The 17,632-nt window shown below is 37.1% G+C and overlaps 1 protein-coding gene across 6 annotated transcripts in view; it reads right to left on the bottom strand.

Moving 5' to 3' along the window:
* The window catches only part of LOC125351537 (amyloid beta precursor protein), a 198,353-nt gene that overhangs the window by 51,055 nt on the left and 129,666 nt on the right, over positions 1–17,632 (bottom strand). For all 6 annotated transcript variants that reach the window (XM_048346371.1, XM_048346372.1, XM_048346367.1 and 3 more), the window contains 2 exons: positions 12,784–12,858; positions 11,934–12,092 (listed from right to left, as the gene is read on the bottom strand). In XM_048346371.1, the coding sequence (XP_048202328.1) occupies positions 11,934–12,092; positions 12,784–12,858 (234 nt within the window). The remainder of the gene's footprint in view (positions 1–11,933; positions 12,093–12,783; positions 12,859–17,632) is intronic.

Here is a 17,632-nt window from a genome sequence, read left to right as displayed (position 1 = left end):
TATATTGTAAGAAAAGTTATTTCAAACTTATGACTGGCTTATTTCTGGAATTTTCTATTTAATATGTTCAGACCATGATTAACACAGGTAACTAAAACTATGGATAAATGAAACACTGGCTAAGGAGAGGTTGCAGTACTATTATTTGAGTATTTGAGCCCATCAATATCCAGCCTTTTTTGGTGCCAATACTAGGGCTTGAACTGAGGTCCTAGGCATTGTCCCATACAATTTTTCACTCCAGGCTAGCACTCTACCACTTGAGATAAGAATGTCATGAAGTTGCCAGGCACTGGAAGCTCATGCCTGTAATCCTAGCTACTCAGGAGGCTGAGATCTAAGGATGGTGGTTCAAAGCCTGCCTAGGCAGGAAAGTCCATGAGACTCTTATCTCCAATTAATCACCTGAAAACCAGAAGTGGAGCTCTGGCTCAAAGTGGTAGAGTGTTAGCCTTCAGAAAAAGAGCTCAGGGACAGTGCCAATGCCTCCTGAGTACAAGCCCCAAGATTGACCCCCCCCCCCAAATAAAAAGAATATCATGAATTTTTCTGCCAAGGCTAGTTTTGAACCATAATCATCAGATTTCTGCCTCCTGAGAAGCTAGTGGTGCCCACTAACTACCAGCACTTTTTAATTGTGCAGAAGTTTTAAATTTAGTTCATTCGATCTTCTATTTTCTATCATTGGCTTTTGGTGCATGGCTATTTTTTCACAGCCAGAAGCAAGGCGGGAAAACAGGAATGTCCTCTGTCCATCTGATTAGATCACTGGGAAATAATTCAAGAAATTAGTTACAAGTTAGGCTTTTGTGATTTCCATGGATTCTTGTACTGCATTCACCTTTATCTTCTATGGAGACGGATAATTAAAGAATAGGTTCACATGTTTTCAACTGCTTATCTCATTCAGTACAGTCAGTTTTTTATATGCTTAGGAAATATCTTACTAACTTCCCCCTGAAAATCCCCAGAGTTTGATAACAAAACATTAGCACAGCAGGCTGTGAGGATCCCAGAGGCTTGGCTCCGGCATGACGAGTTTGGGGGGGAGCTCAGAAAAAGCTGGCATCTTATCGCTGTGTATATAAGGCCAGACAGGAGCTGCGTGTCTACAGAAATGCGATTTTCTTCCCAGTGCCCACTTGATAATAAGCAAAGCCTGGGGACCTTCAATAATTCAGAAGACTTTAGGATATCCCTTGGTAAATGAATTGCAGCATTCTATTTGGCTGCTCTGGCCTTGTAAACAAATACTACAAATCAGGCTTAGAAAATAAAAAGTGTATTAACTCCTATGTTGAGAGTAGGAAGAAAAATAAAATTCAATAGAGGCTTGACTCTACCTCTGAAACCAATATCTATCTATCTATCTATCTATCTATCTATCTATCTATCTATCTATCTATCTATCTATCTATGATCCTGAGTCTTGAGTTCAGGGCCCTGGCACATTCCTGATCTTTTTCTTTGAAAGGCTATAAAGCCACAGTCTCACTTCCAGCTTTTTTCCTGCTTAATCAGAGATAAGAGTTGCATGGACTTTTCTAGCAGGTGCTCTGCTACTTGAGCCACAGTGCTACTTTGGCTTTTTCTGTTTATGTGGTACTGAGGAATTGAACCCAGGGCTTCATGTATGCTAGGCAAGCACTGTACCACTAAGCCACACTCCCAGACCCCTGGGCTAGTTTTGAACCATGATCTCAACCTGAGTAGCTAAGATCATAGCATGAATCACCACTACCTGGCCAGCCAACATAATTTTAGATAGACAAGAAAAGACAGCATTTCTCTACTTATTTTTTTCATTTATTTTACACTAAAAAAATGATCCCTCCGAACCTGATGTGGTGGCTCAAGCCTGCAATCCTAGGAACTTGGGAGGATCCAGATTGGAGGTTAGTACAGGCATAAAAATAATGAAAGATTCAATTTCTAACAATGATAAGGTGTGGTGGGGTTCATATATATTATCATAGTAATAAGCAGAAACACTAATAGTATGAGCAAAGTCCATTCTGGCCTGAGCATAAAGCAAAAACCCTATCTCCTTCAATGGGAGTTGAATGGTTCAAGTGGTACAGGGCCTGCTTGTCAAGCTTGAGACTCTAAATTCAATCACACCTGTACTCTGCAAAAGATCTCTGCTTTTGGCATGTGCTTCACGCATATTTCACTTAAAAAGAAGAAGAGAGCATAAAAAAAAATAACTGGATGGGCAAGGAAGTACCTCTTTGTAATCCCAGTAGTCGGTAGGCTGAGGAAGGAAGATCATGGGTGGAGACCAGCCTAGGTTATATGATGAGATCAGGTCTCAAAGAAAGCATCTTTCACAAAGAAAAATTCCACTTGTTTTCATCACTTGGAGTTCATTTTGCTTAGCATCATCTTATGTGTTCATATGGACATAGCTATTGAGCTATTGTGATCTTCTGCTAGGACTATCCTAGACGTGTACTAATTATTCCCAATGAAGGAAACCAAAGGTGGAAACAAGTGTTATATCATTGTTATTATTTTCAACATACCATGTGAAATTATACCCTTTTTCTTTTGTATTTCCTTCCCCTGGTTTTACCCTTGATATCACTGTAACTTATTTTAGTGCCCTGGATATTGTATATACATGTACTGGAAACAGGGAAGGGAAAAGGAATACCAAAATCAAAAGACAAAAAGGATAAAAAGACAAACCAATGCAACAGTAATACTTAGAAAACTATATGGTGTAAACCAACTATACAACTCATGGGGAGGGGCAGAGAAGGGGGAGGGGGAAATGAGGGAGGAGGTAACAAGTTGGATAAGAAATGTACTCACTGTCTTATGTATGAAACTGTAACCCCTTTGTACATCACTTTGACAATAAAGAAATGAAAAAAAATTCCCCACAAAATTTATCCACAAAAGAGAATTCCTTAAGACTCAGAACCAGTTGTTTCTAAAGCTATAGTTCATATCTCAGAAAAACAGGAAACCTTGATTGTCTAGGGAGATTTATTTTATTATGCTAGGATAAAGATGAATTTTCTAAATTTTAATTAAAAAGCAGGCATGTCCATAAAGGAGTAGTAAAAGAATGTACTTGGTTTTTTACCAAAATACTTAATATCGCTAACAACATAAAAACTCATTTTCTTAAAAGTAACTGCTATTAATAATACTGCCATATCATATTTTAAGATAGGATTATTCAGATGATTAGGAAGTCAAGTCATAATATGAAAGCTCACAGTACAAATATTGATCACAAAAATACTTTTTTCGCATGAGTGCATATAATTTCAATCACCTTCAACAGTTTAAAATGTCTGAAACTAGCCATGTTTTTCCTCTTATCTTATAGCTAAGATAGCAACTGTATTAATACTATGATGTAGTTACCCAGGCCTTGGATAGCTAATCTAAAATTTAAGAGAAGAATAGAGAAAACAAATCTGCCCCAGGGGGACTAATTATAGTTAATAGTTTTTATTGTCATTGTTATTTCTGTAAGAGTGCTTAGCCTGTAATTACATCATATCTACTTACAATTCATGAGATCCCCTTTCAATTATTCCTACATTCATCTCTGAATCACACTGACATTAAGAAAAATTATTTGAAAGAATTTTTTTTCATTTTGATAAATACTATTTTATATGATCTGATGCACAGTCATTGGATCTTTGTGTTCATCTCTGAAAAATATCCTCCTTTGGTCTCACTGTGTGTGAATGTCTAGAGTCCTGTATAATTTATTCTGTTCCAGTGGATAGTAGATCTAGCTTCCACATACAGAAGAAATCCTGCACTATTTGTCTCTCTGAGCTTGAGAAAACGTCTCATTTCCTCAAAAAGAATGACTATAATGGTCAAGACATTATCTGATTAACAAAAAAGGCAAAGAGGAAAAGAATTAACCTAGAAACAATATCTTCAAATATGAACCATTTTTCTCTTTGGAAAACAAGAGCTTGCCTCACACAGTTCCTGGTACACATTGGCTGCTAATACATGTTTGCTAATTAAGTTAATGAATGACCTAGAGCTAAATAGAATTTCCCAAGTGGATTTAGTAGTACAGAATAGGTTTCATCATATTTAGATTATGAAAATTATCACATCTATCTCTGTCTATCTGTCTGTCTGTGCCAGTGTCCTTTTACGAAGTTGTGTGAACTGTGAATTCATCCAAGAAAACTAGTTAATGGGATCCATAGCATATTGAAACTACTTTCAATCAGAAGATTTGTTTCAGCAATTCCAAAAGAAACATTTATCATCATTTTATATTTTGATATTAGGTTGCTGTTTGTCATTCGGAAGGAAATATCAGTTATTTTCTATTGAAGATAGTACTTAAATAAAGTAAATTTCCTACTTAAATATACTGATTTAGCCATCTGATTCTTTTACCCAAGATCTTGGTATAATGTTGCTGGAACTTGCAATGACTGAGTGTTGGTGAACAGGACTGCCTAGTGCCAAATGAATTTGAAAATGTAGCCCTTTCATCACCAATTTGTTTGGAAACTATTTTAGAACATAACTATCTAGTCCTATTGTTTCCCTCTGTAGTTTTGTGCTTTATTTAGCAATCTGGAAACACAGCATAACATAATAGACTTGTGCCTGAAACCATTTCCTGATGAGAGTGAGTGGACCATCTACAGCTTCTGAAAGCAGTGGGCAGAATCCTGCCAAGAAAAAAGCAAATGACTCAATATAGGAAGAACACCTTAACCTTTCCAGGCCACAAGAGATATATTTAGAAGACCCCCTCCTGAAGCATTAAATTATACCCACAAGATAATTTTCTCCTGCTTTCATGAGTAGATTTAGGTCTGTTATTTTCACAGTTTTGATTTCAGAAAACCTTAAACAAATAATATAAAATGTACAGAATGTCTGGGTACAGGTTTAAAGCTATTCTTGGACCTAAAGTTCTGCTCATTGGATGCTTTCAGTTGAAGTGTTTGTGTGTATGTGTGATTTTGGGTTTCAAATTTTCAAATGCATTCCTCAACGGATGCAAGAATAATCTGGAAAAGCAAAAACAAAAAAAAAAAAAACACAAACCAAACCAAAACCAAAACGAAAAAACCAAATATAATAAATCTGAGAAACTTTCCATTGGAACTTTTGAGAGACAGCTTCCTTTTGTGGTTAAAGTAGGAGCCGAGTAAAACACTTAAAATACACTGCAAAATTTGTGCACCTTCTTTTCCTCAGAGAAACACAGAATATATTTTTGTTGTCTAAAAGGAATATCAGCTGGGAATATGGCCTAGTGGCAACAGTGCTTGCCTCCTACACATGAAGCTCTCGGTTCGATTCCCCAGCACCACATATATGGAAAATGGCCAGAAGGGGTGCTGTGGCTCAGGTGGCAGAGTGCTAGCCTTGAGCGGGAAGAAGCCAGGGTCGGTGCTCAGGCCCTGAGTCCAAGGCCCAGGACTGGCCAAAAAAAAAAAAAAGGAATATCAGAAGGCAAGCAATTCTATGCAGTTGAACGGAGAACTTTTCACAAAGCAATGGAGAAAACAGCAGAAAACATACTGCTATACACACAGATATGTTATAACTTATTTTGGTTGCATAGACTATGACTGTAAATAGGAAAGAGAGCACAAATATCTGAAATTTAGCACTTGATCCAATTCAGTAGTTTTTGCTTTTGGACAAACTTAGCATACTTTAGAGGCAAAGCTAAGATCTTCTGACCTGAGAGCACAGAGGGCTGGAATTTTTTAATTTAAATGTCTTCAAGTATTGGTTAGTCAAACAGTAAAACATATTGAAGCTCTTAGAGATGAACAGACCCTTTAATGCAACCCAGAAGGCAGAGCTGAAGAAGCCTACAGAGCTGCAGATTTTGTAAACAAAAGATGTTTGAAAGTAAGAGACCCTTGGAAAGGTTTGCCAAACAATCTCAGTATCCAGGCAAAATGCCAACTGTGCCACATTCTTGACTTTGCTAAAGAGATTTACAAAGTGTAATTTTGAGAAAAATTACTTGAATCTCACGTTCCTGCTTCATACATTTTCTTACTAGGTAATAAATTCAAGGATAAGCACAGTATATTTCTTTAAATGACCCCTTTTCTCCTACACTTAGACAGTGTTTAGATACATTGTAAATTCCATAGATTTTTTATTTGAAACCATTTATATACAGAAAATCAAGATAAAGGCTCTTAAACTCTATCTGTAGAAAGTTTTTTTTTTTTTTTTTTTTTTTTTTGGCCAGTCCTGGGCCTTGGACTCAGGGCCTGAGCACTGTCCCTGGCTTCTTCCCGCTCAAGGCTAGCACTCTGCCACTTGAGCCACAGTGCCGCTTCTGGCCGTTTCCTGTATATGTGGTGCTGGGGAATCGAACCTAGGGCCTCGTGTATCCGAGGCAGGCACTCTTGCCACTAGGCTATATCCCCAGCCCCAATCTGTGGAAAGTTTAAAGTGCATGGTTAAGTTTCACAAGATGAACAAACCCCTTGGACCTGATGAAAATGTGTGTATGCATATGTGCTATGTGTGCATATATGATTATGGCATGTGTGTTGTGAATATGTCTGTGTGTACATTCTGTGTGTGAGTATAGTGCATAAGGTGAGTGTGTGATGTAGGTTAAGAATTTCTTGCTGTTCATCTCTATGGCAGAGAATGGTAATGTCAGATAGGTGAGTATATACTGGACCTTTAACTAATGAGCTTAAAATGCTGAACATTTTTCTTTCATAATAAGACTTCCATTTTCAAGGGTGAAATGAATACAGATATTGGTACATACATATGTGTTTGCTTCATAAAAATACAGCATCCTAGTAGATTCTGATGGCATTGGATGAAGAATTATTTCTACTTAGGAGGCAGTGATGGGGGGGCGGGACCTCCATTGGGTGATCAATCGTCTTAGTCACTGAATGGCTCCCCAGCTTGCCAACTTCTACTTGACTTAAAACAGAAGACCTAAGTGTCTATGGTTATGTACTTCCCATTGGTTTTGAGTAAAATCTGTCTATTGACCTGAGTAAACATTCAAAGCCATGAGGAGGTCATACTGAGTGAGATGCTTTATTGAAATAGCACTCTCAGGATAGTTTATAGGACTTAGTTCAATAAATGCTAATTCCTCTGTTTTTCTTTCTACCCACTATTGTTAGTGGGTTTGTCCTTAAAAGTTTCAAGTTAATGAGACCCATCTGTCCATGAATTCATATAAAACTCAACTACAAAAAAAGAGAGAATGATAAATACTCAAGATATAGAATAAGAAATTATAACTCTAAAAGTGGGTTTTAACTTACAAGTCTTTACATTTTTAAGTTTGATCAGCATGGCCGTTTTGGGTTATATTAAAAATTTGATAGTGTGATGCTTTGAACACCCTACTGCTCACCTTGCAAGCAAAATCACAACTTGGTTACAAAAACTACACTCCTCAGTCAAAGTCTCACAATAATATTCCATGGAAGAATTCTATTAGGAAGTTTTCAAGAACGGTAGGAAAATTTAACACTTGGCAAACTATACAGAAATGAAAATGGATAGGCAGCTTGTGCTATAAGAAATGGGACCATATTTTGGTCAATCGAATACTGAGATCCTCATATGAAGCCGTAGATTCAAGCATGGAATAAATTTTCGCATAAATAACATGGCTGCCATATTCAGACACTAGAAAAACCAAAACAAGTTTAGTATGTAGATGTATGCATGCAAGTGGTTCTTAATTCTCACTCCCATGGAAAATTTCCAATAGTAGTTGAAGTCAGGACAGTAATTATCATGTTAAAAGAAGATGCAGACTACTTTTATAAATATCAAAATCTCAGTTGTTTCTCTTAATCTTTAAAATATTTCATTCCTTATTAATTAGGGATACTAGGTTTTTCTAGACCCAGTCCTACAACAAATTTATTCACATATGTTAGAAAACCACTATCTGTCCTTAAACTATACAAGATCCCATATTAAGTCTAATTTTTCTTTAGAGAGTGTTGAGCCATCAGGAAATATGATCATGTTCTTGTTGTTGTTTTTTTAATGACCCTGACACTTAGGAAGGGGCAAGCTCTGAGATTATTAAGCTTCTCTTACTTGAAGCTGGGAGAAGCTTTACTGAGAGTCCTCACAAGGGTACAGAAGAAAGCACTATATTAACCCTGGAGAGCTGGTTAAAAATTATGATTAAAAAAAAGAAAGAATGATGAGCTGGCAACTAAGAGTCCTCCAAAAATGATCGAAGTTAACCATATATGATATAACTTAGGAGAAGAATTTAACTTTGCTGAAGGGAAAAAAGAGAAAACACAACCTTAGACTAAGGATATTTGTAGAATTATAAAAAAGTTAAAGACTTGTCTGGTTTCAAAGAAGAATTTATCCTCTGTGCAAAGATAATCTGAGTATTCTACTTTTTTATATCCTGCCAGTGTTTCATACCTGTAATCCTAGCTACTCAGGAGGCTGAGATTTGTGGATTGCAGGTGGAAGCCAGCTGAGGAAGGAAAGTCTGTGAGACTCATCTCCAATTAATCACAGTGGCTCAAATCATAGAGTGCTAGCCATGAGCAAAAGGAGTTCAGGCCCAGGGTTCAAGTCCCCAGGACAGGCAAAAAATAACAATTTTATATAAATAATAAAAAGATAAAAAACAAAAGCAAAAATGAGCAACACTACCAATAACAATAACCGCAAAAACCATGTTTCCATGTCCTGGAATTTTCCGTCTTATTCTTGCCTCTGCTTTCTCTGTGATGACTGATGAGAATCATAAAGATTGTGAATGTTTACTTGTAAACGACTCCACTCAGTTCCATCTTAGGTTCAGTCCTATCAATGGCCACTGAGCCAAGATCTTACTTCAGAGATTGGACTTTCAGTTGGACAATTTGGCAGCATGTCTCCTGTTCAGGCTGTGGTCTCAGTACCCACCACATTGCTCTGCTCTGGCAAATGATCCCCATTATTTCTCTCTAGAGAAAGAAACAGGAACCATTCATTTGCAGAGATGTAAACAAAATGTTACTAAGTAATGCTTGAGAAGGACAGATTATTTTGTTCATAGAAAATGAAAATGCTAATGTGGATATCTATTTCAAAAGCCCTTTGTTCAGAGGGGAAGTATGGTCTAGTGACAAGGCACTGCTGTTGGCAACTGTGACTCAGATTTCTACCCTGTCTCTTGCTAGCAGTGTCACCCTGAACCAGCCGCTCTATCTCCTGAGATCATAGTGATGTCATTGATAAAACAGGGTCAACACAAGTTCTCTTTGGGCTCCTCATGGCTCTCTGCAGTACAACTTTATGACACTATGCTGGAAATGAACTATACTACTTGGGGGGAGAGGGGCTGAGAGGGAAAAACTGGGAGAAAATGAGGGAGGGGTAGACACTGTTCAAAAAGAATTGTATTCATTATCTGACTTATGAAATTGTAACCCCGCTGGACAGCACCTTTACAATGAAAGAAAGAAAAAGAAAGAGAAAGAAAAAGAGAAAGAGAAAGAAAGAGAGAGAGAGAGATACCAAGGCAGTGAAGAACTGTACAGTGAGTAGTTTTTTTTAATTTAGTTATACAATATATAACTTTGAGTCATTATCTGATAAGAGGAATCAACTGACCTTGCTCACTCAAACAGCTAACAGACTAAATAGAGAATGGTTTCTGTAAGTTATTGGATCTCAGGTGACACAAGAAGGAGCAAACAAGTGAGGTTACTGTCCAATATCATTGCCCCAAGTTTCCACGAGTTCCCTGAGCTTACTAAAAGAGAACCTACATTGGGTTTGGAGCATACCTGGAGCTGATGAGGCTGGAGAGGCTTAATAAGTTAGAACTCATAAGATAAAGTATTGGTGGACACGAGTGCACTAGAAAGAGAACAGAAGGAAGAGTACAGAGTATTTCTTCAAACTGTAGGTGAGAAATGATCAGTGCATATATATAAATATATATGTATGGAATCTATCTATCTATCTATCTATCTATCTATCTATCTATCTATCTATCTGTCTGTCTGTCTGTCTGTCTGTCTGTCTGTAAGTAACTGAAAAACATCAGGCCTGAAATATTAGAAGTAATGGTGCTTAGAGTTAATACAAGGATAGTGAATAGTACCTGTTTCGGCAAGTCATATGGAAAAACTCAGTTTTCATAAAGGTTAGTCAGAAGAGTCCTGCTTCACTAATGGGGAATAACTAGCTCAGGCAGAAAACTGTTCTAATCCTACTCAACCAGTAAAAAAAAAAAACCTGAAATCCAAACTGCTCTCAGGTAACTTCAAACTTTCAAAACAAAGTTATAGGTCTACAAAAATATCCATCAACCAACAAGATAAAAATCCATCATGCCTATCTATCTATATTGAAAATATACAAGCTTTTAAAAAATGTGATTCCTTTTTAAGGAAAATAACTATTTACATAGCATTTGTATTATATTAATTATTATGAGTAATCTACCCTGGTGCCAGTGGCTTGCAACTATAATCCTAGTTACTCAGGAGGCTGAGAGCTAGAGGACAGTAGTTTGGGGATAACCCAGGCAGTAAAGTCTGTGAGACTCCATCTCCAAAATAAAAAGCAAAAAGTAGGGGGTAGAGGTATAGCTCAAGTGGTAGAGCACCAGCCAAGTAAGCAATTTGAGCTGAGGGCCCTGAGTTTACATGCTCCATAAAACAAAGGAATCTGGAGATGATTTGAAAGTAGGGATGTGTATGATCAATGCCAATTATATAAGAAACTTGAGTAACTACAGAATTTTATACTGAGTGGTCTCTGGAACTGATTTCATAGATATTTACACAACAGACTTTAAAGTTCTTATATTGTCTATGAAGAGGTAGGATATCACTGGAACCAGTACAAGTTCAATTAAGTTAAAAATACTTTATAAATTCTCATGCAAACACTGAAAGAACAAAATACTTCTAATTCCTAAAGCAATGAAGGACAATCAAGTAAAGATCAGATAAGTAGAAAACACAGAACAATACAATAGATTCAGATATGATTTCAATAATGGCACTAAAGTACACAATCTTCCCTGTGAAAAGGCAAGCCAGAGGTAAATTTACTGGTGATATCATGGCTGGCCAGGCCTTCCTTCCATCCAGGCCTTCTATCATGCCTGGCCTGGCCACTGCTCCAAGGCAGAATTTTAATCTATTTCCTACATTTGCACTAACTCTTCCAACAACATTTCTGTTTCTCAAGTCATAAGTTTTGTAACGAAGGGGTTGGGATATATTACCTTCAAATCTTTTGCCATCATCTGAACCCATGTGTCCCCCACTCCAACTCCATACGCCGAATCCTAATGCTGAGTGTGAGAGCAAAAGGAGGTGGATGCCTGGCCATGATTACCTAAGTCATGAGGGCAGAACCCTCGGGAACAGGATTAATGCCCTTCTAAAGGAGTTCGCTTGTCTGCTCATCATCATTGCCTGCTGTCTTTGAACTAAATAAGCTGGTTCAAATCCACTATCAGACTCATATCTCACTGGTGCCTACATCTTGGACTTCTCAGCCTCTGTGAAATCTTCTGAAACTGCGAGACCTAAGTTTGTTCTGCCCATTAGCCAGCAATCTATTACGGCAGCCTGAAGAGCGGGAGTCCCCCTTGTAGCTTTGTGTATCAGACTTTCAACAGTATCACCAGTGGTTACCAGCTCAGGAATACTAAATCAAGTCAAGTCTTGTACTTTGAGTTCCTGGGAAGCCAGTCTGCCAGCTATAACAAGTGTGAGTAGAAGAGTTCAGACAGCTCTGTGAAATCAGTCCAATGACTCAATGGCCTTCAATATAGGATGGATGGAAGCCAGTAACTAAGGTGCTCAGAGCGTCTCTTCTAATTTCTCTTAGGTGGCCTCGAGTCTCCAGTATTCCACCCCCACCCCCTCACCCCCGATGTCTGTGCTATGACCAGAAACAAGGTTGCAGTGAGAGCCTACCCGTGGAGGCACAGCCTGCAGCGCAGTAAGGTAGTTGTCCAGGGCCAGGCGGCGGCGGTCATTGATCATAGCCTCCACTCTCGCCATGTGTGTCTCCACCAGCTGCTGTCTCTCATTGGCTGCTTCTTGTTCCAGTGACTCCACTTTCTCCTGGAAATGCTGCCAGAGAAACATACCAGTTAGCAATGGGGGTGGGGGGAGAGGGGGTTAGTAAACTGGTCTTCCATTTTTCTTCACGTAAGAAACCAATTGCTAAACTATTCTAGAGACTACAGACATCTAAGGACTGTGACTCACAGCCAACCCAGGCAAAAAAGTCCATAAAACTCTTATTTCCAACTAACTACCACCACCCCCCCCAAAAAAAAATCTAGAAGTGGAGTTGTCTTTCAAGGGATAGAGTGGTTAGTCTTGAGCACAAAAGCTAAAGGTTAGCACCCAGGCCCCAAGTACAAGTCCCACTATAGGAGGAAAAATATTCCTATCTTATTCAAAGTAGTTATTTGAGCAAATGATAGTTTCTTCATGCAAGTAATTTGAAATCCAGTTTCAGTCTAAAATTCATATTCCAACCTAATTTGTCCTAAAGGAAAAGCAGTAGGGTACCCCAAAAGATGTATTATTAACAAAAAGTAGATTGCAAGTGACAATGAGTTTTATGGAAATCAGTCATAATTTGAAATGACTGGAAGTTAAAATAAGGCAGGATTAAGACTCCTCATTTCCTAGACAATGAACTTCATGGGACTATAACACACACGATGTGCCAGAGGATACTGGGAAATCAGGAGGGCCACAGTAGGCCAGTTGTGGTCATGTTTGGTAGAGAAGGAACAGGTTCAGAATCTACCTGGATGACAGCCTTCTTGTCAGCTTTGGGCAAGTTCTTTGCTTGGCGTTCAGCTTCCTCCCATTCTCTCATGACCTAAAATGGGAATAATAATAAGTAATAACACAGCATTTGAATTGAAATCAGTGATTTGTCCAATGGATTATAGTATTTTTCTTCAACTTTTGTCATCGTAAACATGATCACAGATCAATTCCTATGGGATATTTGCCTTTCCACAAGAATATAATTTATCATAGCTATCTATTGAACATTAATGTTCATATTGATCAATGTAGGGCTGTGGACTTTTGAAACAAGGCTGGTGATCTTTTTTCTTTCCTTGACAAATGCATGTAAGCCATTTTACTTGATGTAAACAAATACCAACTATTCATAAAAGCACCAACTCCCCCCCCCCCAAAGTAATAAATTAAACACACTAGTTTTAGTTTCTTTATGAAGATAAGTAAAAATTTCAAGGTGTATCTTTTATCATAGGGGTCAAGGCAAATAGAACATTTTGAGTGTGTGTGTGTGTGTGTGTGTGTGTGTGTGTTCAATACAATGCCATAAAAGAAGCAAATAAGAAAAAGGAAAATTTCTGTTGCCTGAAATCCTTAGAACCACCTCTTCTGGAACTAATGAGTAATTAAAATTTTCTGTTCCCTAACCTGAGTCACAATGACAAAGATTAGTATAGACCCCTTCAGAAATTCTAAGAAAATGCAAAGTGTCACATTCAGCAGGTAGCAACATAAAACAACAACAGCAACAACAAAAAACCAGCAAAAATTGCCCAAACATTAATTTAGGCTAACTAGGAGAATTTGATTTATTGGGAAAACAACTCATTCCATTCAGCCTTGATGTTCATTCAGATTGCCCAAGAAGGGCTTACACATCATCTGAATGCATTGTGTCTATAGCTGTCCATATAGACTTTAGTTCTCATCACCTCTTTTCCTTTTCAAATATACTAGCTATTAAATGAGTTTAAGTGGAACACAAGCATACAATAAGTAAAATGAAAAAAGAGAGATCACGTAGGTGTCAGATATAAATTTGTATACTTTGTATACTATCAAAGTATAAAAAAACCTGGCTTTTGTGCTCTAAAATCCTATTTCTAATAGATATTTATCTCGAAGAAATTGATTTTTGTGATATCCTTCAAAATTAAAAAAAGGTGTATAAGATCATATCCAATCACCATGTGAGTTTCTGATTAGATTGTATTGTTCCTTAGTATTAATTTTTGGATAATGCCTAGGACTATGTGTTTTTTGTGTATAAGAGACTCTTGCTTTAGTGAAATTTCTCTAATACTTCAACAGCATATCACAAAGAATCTCAAAATTCACAGTGAAATTGCCATTAGCAAGAACAGAGCACATACAAAAAAACATTATGTCCCAGGTCCTTTGGCATTTCCATAAGTTAATAAAGGGCATCTGTGGGCAAGAAGAATATTGAAGACAGTCACTGCTTTTATAGGTGAGATAAGCCTTGCGGTAAAAATATTTCAATTTCCTGTATTAAGAATGTTCACAGTGCTGATGATCGAGTGCATTCCTTAGGCAAGGAATCACAAAATGAGCTTGAGATAGAAACCAAACATTTTGTTGGAAAGTGAAAAACTTATATCCTGCATTACATGTGCACTTTTATCATCTTACCCTGTAAATTCAAAACCTGGACTCTCAGTTTTGAGTTGGAAATCCATAAAATAATTAAGAAGATTTATTTAGCTAGTGTATTAAAAATAAGTGTTACTATATAAATGAACAGATTTTCTTTCTTCAGAACAATGCTGAAGTATCTTGCATTCCCACAAATAAACAGCTATACCATGACCTCAGGACTATTCCCTGCATTAGACACACACTTTAGGCTTCGACTTATGGGTTCTTATGGTACACTGATAACAGAGAGCACTACCATTGATGTTGGATATAAATACTTTACAAAACATAATTAATTGATTCCTTAAACTATACTGTGAGACTAGGCAAGTTTATCCCATTTTATGTACAAGGTTAAAGAGCTCTAGTAACAAGTAGAGTAATTAAAGATAATAATAGAAGGGAAGATAATAAACTAATTGCTCTATTGTTTCAATCTGCCATTACAAAATGGGAAATCTGTTAGCAAGCTAAATTTATGTATGCTCAGTGACAGAAAAAGAGCTGTCCCTAGGAGGTTGCTGATTATATTCAAAATAAAAATCTAGAAGTATGGTCAATTTTTATTTTGAATGACTTTATCTTAAGTACCTATTATGAAAGTTAAAACATAAGAAATGAAAGAACTTTTTTACACTGCTGGGATGCATATTTGTATCTGCTAGATGCTTGTCACAACACAAAGCAACCCCAATCCACAGGTTTCTAGTTGTAATGTCCAACAACATCAACAAAGTATCAAAATTTCTTAAATCCCCTGTAAGAAAGCAACAAATAACAAAAACTACAGTAAAAAAAATCATGCAAGGGCCGGGAATGTGACTTAGTGGTAGAGTGCTTGCTTGGCATGCATGAAGCCCTGGGTTTGATTCCTTAGCACCACATAACAGAAAAAGCCAGAAGTGGCGCTATGGCTCAAGTGGCAGAGTGCTAACCTTGAACAAAAAGAAGCCAGGGACAGTACTCAGGCCCTGAGTTCAAGACCCAGGACTGGCAAAAAAAATAAAATAAAAAACCAGGCAATAACCTCTTCTGCCCCAATTTTCTAGACTTTAAATTCTTAGGGCCTAGCTAGACATGTGGTTGTTGTATAGACATAGAAAGTAATTTTCCTCCCAGTGCACATAGGTATCAATTTCATCTGGATTTATGGATTTCAAAGACTTGCCTGTTTCATGCAGAGAAAATGACTATTACTAAATAGAGATTTAAGAGGCAGACAAGTTCAAAGTCAAAAAGTCTCCACAAATCAGCACCACAGATTATAAAGACAAATGTTAGTTCAAGTGTCTCCCTTTAGTCTGATACTAAAATCTAGCAGATGGCCTTTCCTGTCTTAGTATAACATGTCAGTTAAATCTCATGATGAAAATCAAGATGAAAAATCAGTTGAAAAATATTAACCAAGTCATGGGTTAAACAGATATTAACCTATGATGTTCCTATTTTATCAATCATATTAGGAACTAATAATTAGGATATTATATATTATAATTAGATATATATAATTAGGATATATATAAGAATATATTTGCTTTCTTAAATATGACAGAAAGCCATAAGTTAATTTTTTAAAAAAATGATTACATGGGTCTGAAAATAAAGTACAAAGCTAGTAAGCTTTATGAGCAAACCAGGATTAAAAGGAGTTTAACAATCCAATGGGAGAGACAAGATAAATATGTACAAAAATTATTAAAAATAGAGAACAAATAATTAGAATTAGACATAGGGTAAAAGCAATGACCCTTTGTCTACAAAGAGAATGAAGTGGGGAATAGGAGTGGATGAAATGGGAAGACCTGTCTAGAAAATGCCAAAGCTAAGAGAGCACCAGGTGTGGAGGACAAAGGCCCTGCTGAAGAACAACAGCTGCTTCAGAAGAGACATTAGGAAGACTGAAGGCAGGAGGCAGTGATGGGAATGAAAACAATGAGTTAAACAGTTAGTATTTGCTTGTTTCCTTAATATGAGGTAAGGGATTAAACACAAGGCTTCTATCAAGTACTCTCATTTGTGCTTGGTCCCAGCTCTTTTTGTTTTTTTAGTTATGTCTTTTTATTTATTTATTTATTTAATAATTACTTATTTATTGTCAAAGTGATATACAGAGGGGTTACAGTTTCATACGTTAGGCCTTGGGTACATTTCTTGTACTGTTTGTTACCTCCTCTCTCATTCCCCCTTCCCCTCCCCCTTTCTCTCTCCCCCTCCCTGAGTTGTTCAGTTGGTTTACACCAAATGGTTTTGCAAGTATTGCTTTTGGAATTGTTTGTTTGGTTTTTTGTCTCTTGTTTTTGAGTAACTTTTGAAAGTGTTTTGTGCTAACTTTGGCCAGGATGACTTTGAATCAAATTACCTCCAACTCATGAGTAGCTCGGTTTACAAGTGAGCACAAACAAATATTTGCAGCAAAGTATTTATTTTTGTAACGCATTTTTTCTTTTCGATTTCAGGGTAATCCATGTACCAGAACTGTTTTTTTTTTTTTGTTGTTGTTGTTTGTTCGTTTTAAGGCAATGAGAAACCTTGAAAGCTTAATAACAACGACAACAACAGTAAGACAAGACTCAAATTTAAAATAGGACTTTTCAGTGGTACTATTCTCCATTCACAGTACCATCACAGTCCCTTACTGCAAGATCCCTAATAAAAAAAAATCTTATTCGCAAAGGAATTAAGTTTCAGGTGAAATCATACTATTCCACTTGAAACAGCTTGCTAATTCAATTTGTATTTAGGTTTTCATTATGGTAAGATTAGAACTGCACATTATACTCCAGAGCCCCAAATGTTATGATAATAAGATTTCCTCTTTATGTTATTTTTTTAAAGAAATTGAAGTTCTGTGGTTAGCCATATTTTAAAAAAATTGTAGCTGTGCTGTGCCTTTTAAGGAATATGACTAGTTCTATGCTTTAAAAAGGAGGTTTTATTACTATTCAGGAATGGTGAGGCCAGCAGTTGAGGAGGTGACCCCTACTGAGAAGTCAGTCTGTTTCTTACTTTCCAAAGAAAGCCATTCACCAGGACACAAAGGCCCACCTGGAAGCACCAACTTTGGTCAGGAGGCACAGCCAGGAAGGCCCCAGATCAGAAAATACACAGAAGAAAAAGACATGACTAATATTCCTCTAAAGCCTTAATTGTAGCTGGGTGCTGATGGCTTCCACTGGTAATCTTAG

Source organism: Perognathus longimembris, chromosome 5 (genome assembly GCF_023159225.1).
Source record: "Perognathus longimembris pacificus isolate PPM17 chromosome 5, ASM2315922v1, whole genome shotgun sequence".
NCBI lineage: Eukaryota > Metazoa > Chordata > Mammalia > Rodentia > Heteromyidae > Perognathus > Perognathus longimembris.
This window is presented reverse-complemented; position numbering and strand designations above follow the sequence as displayed.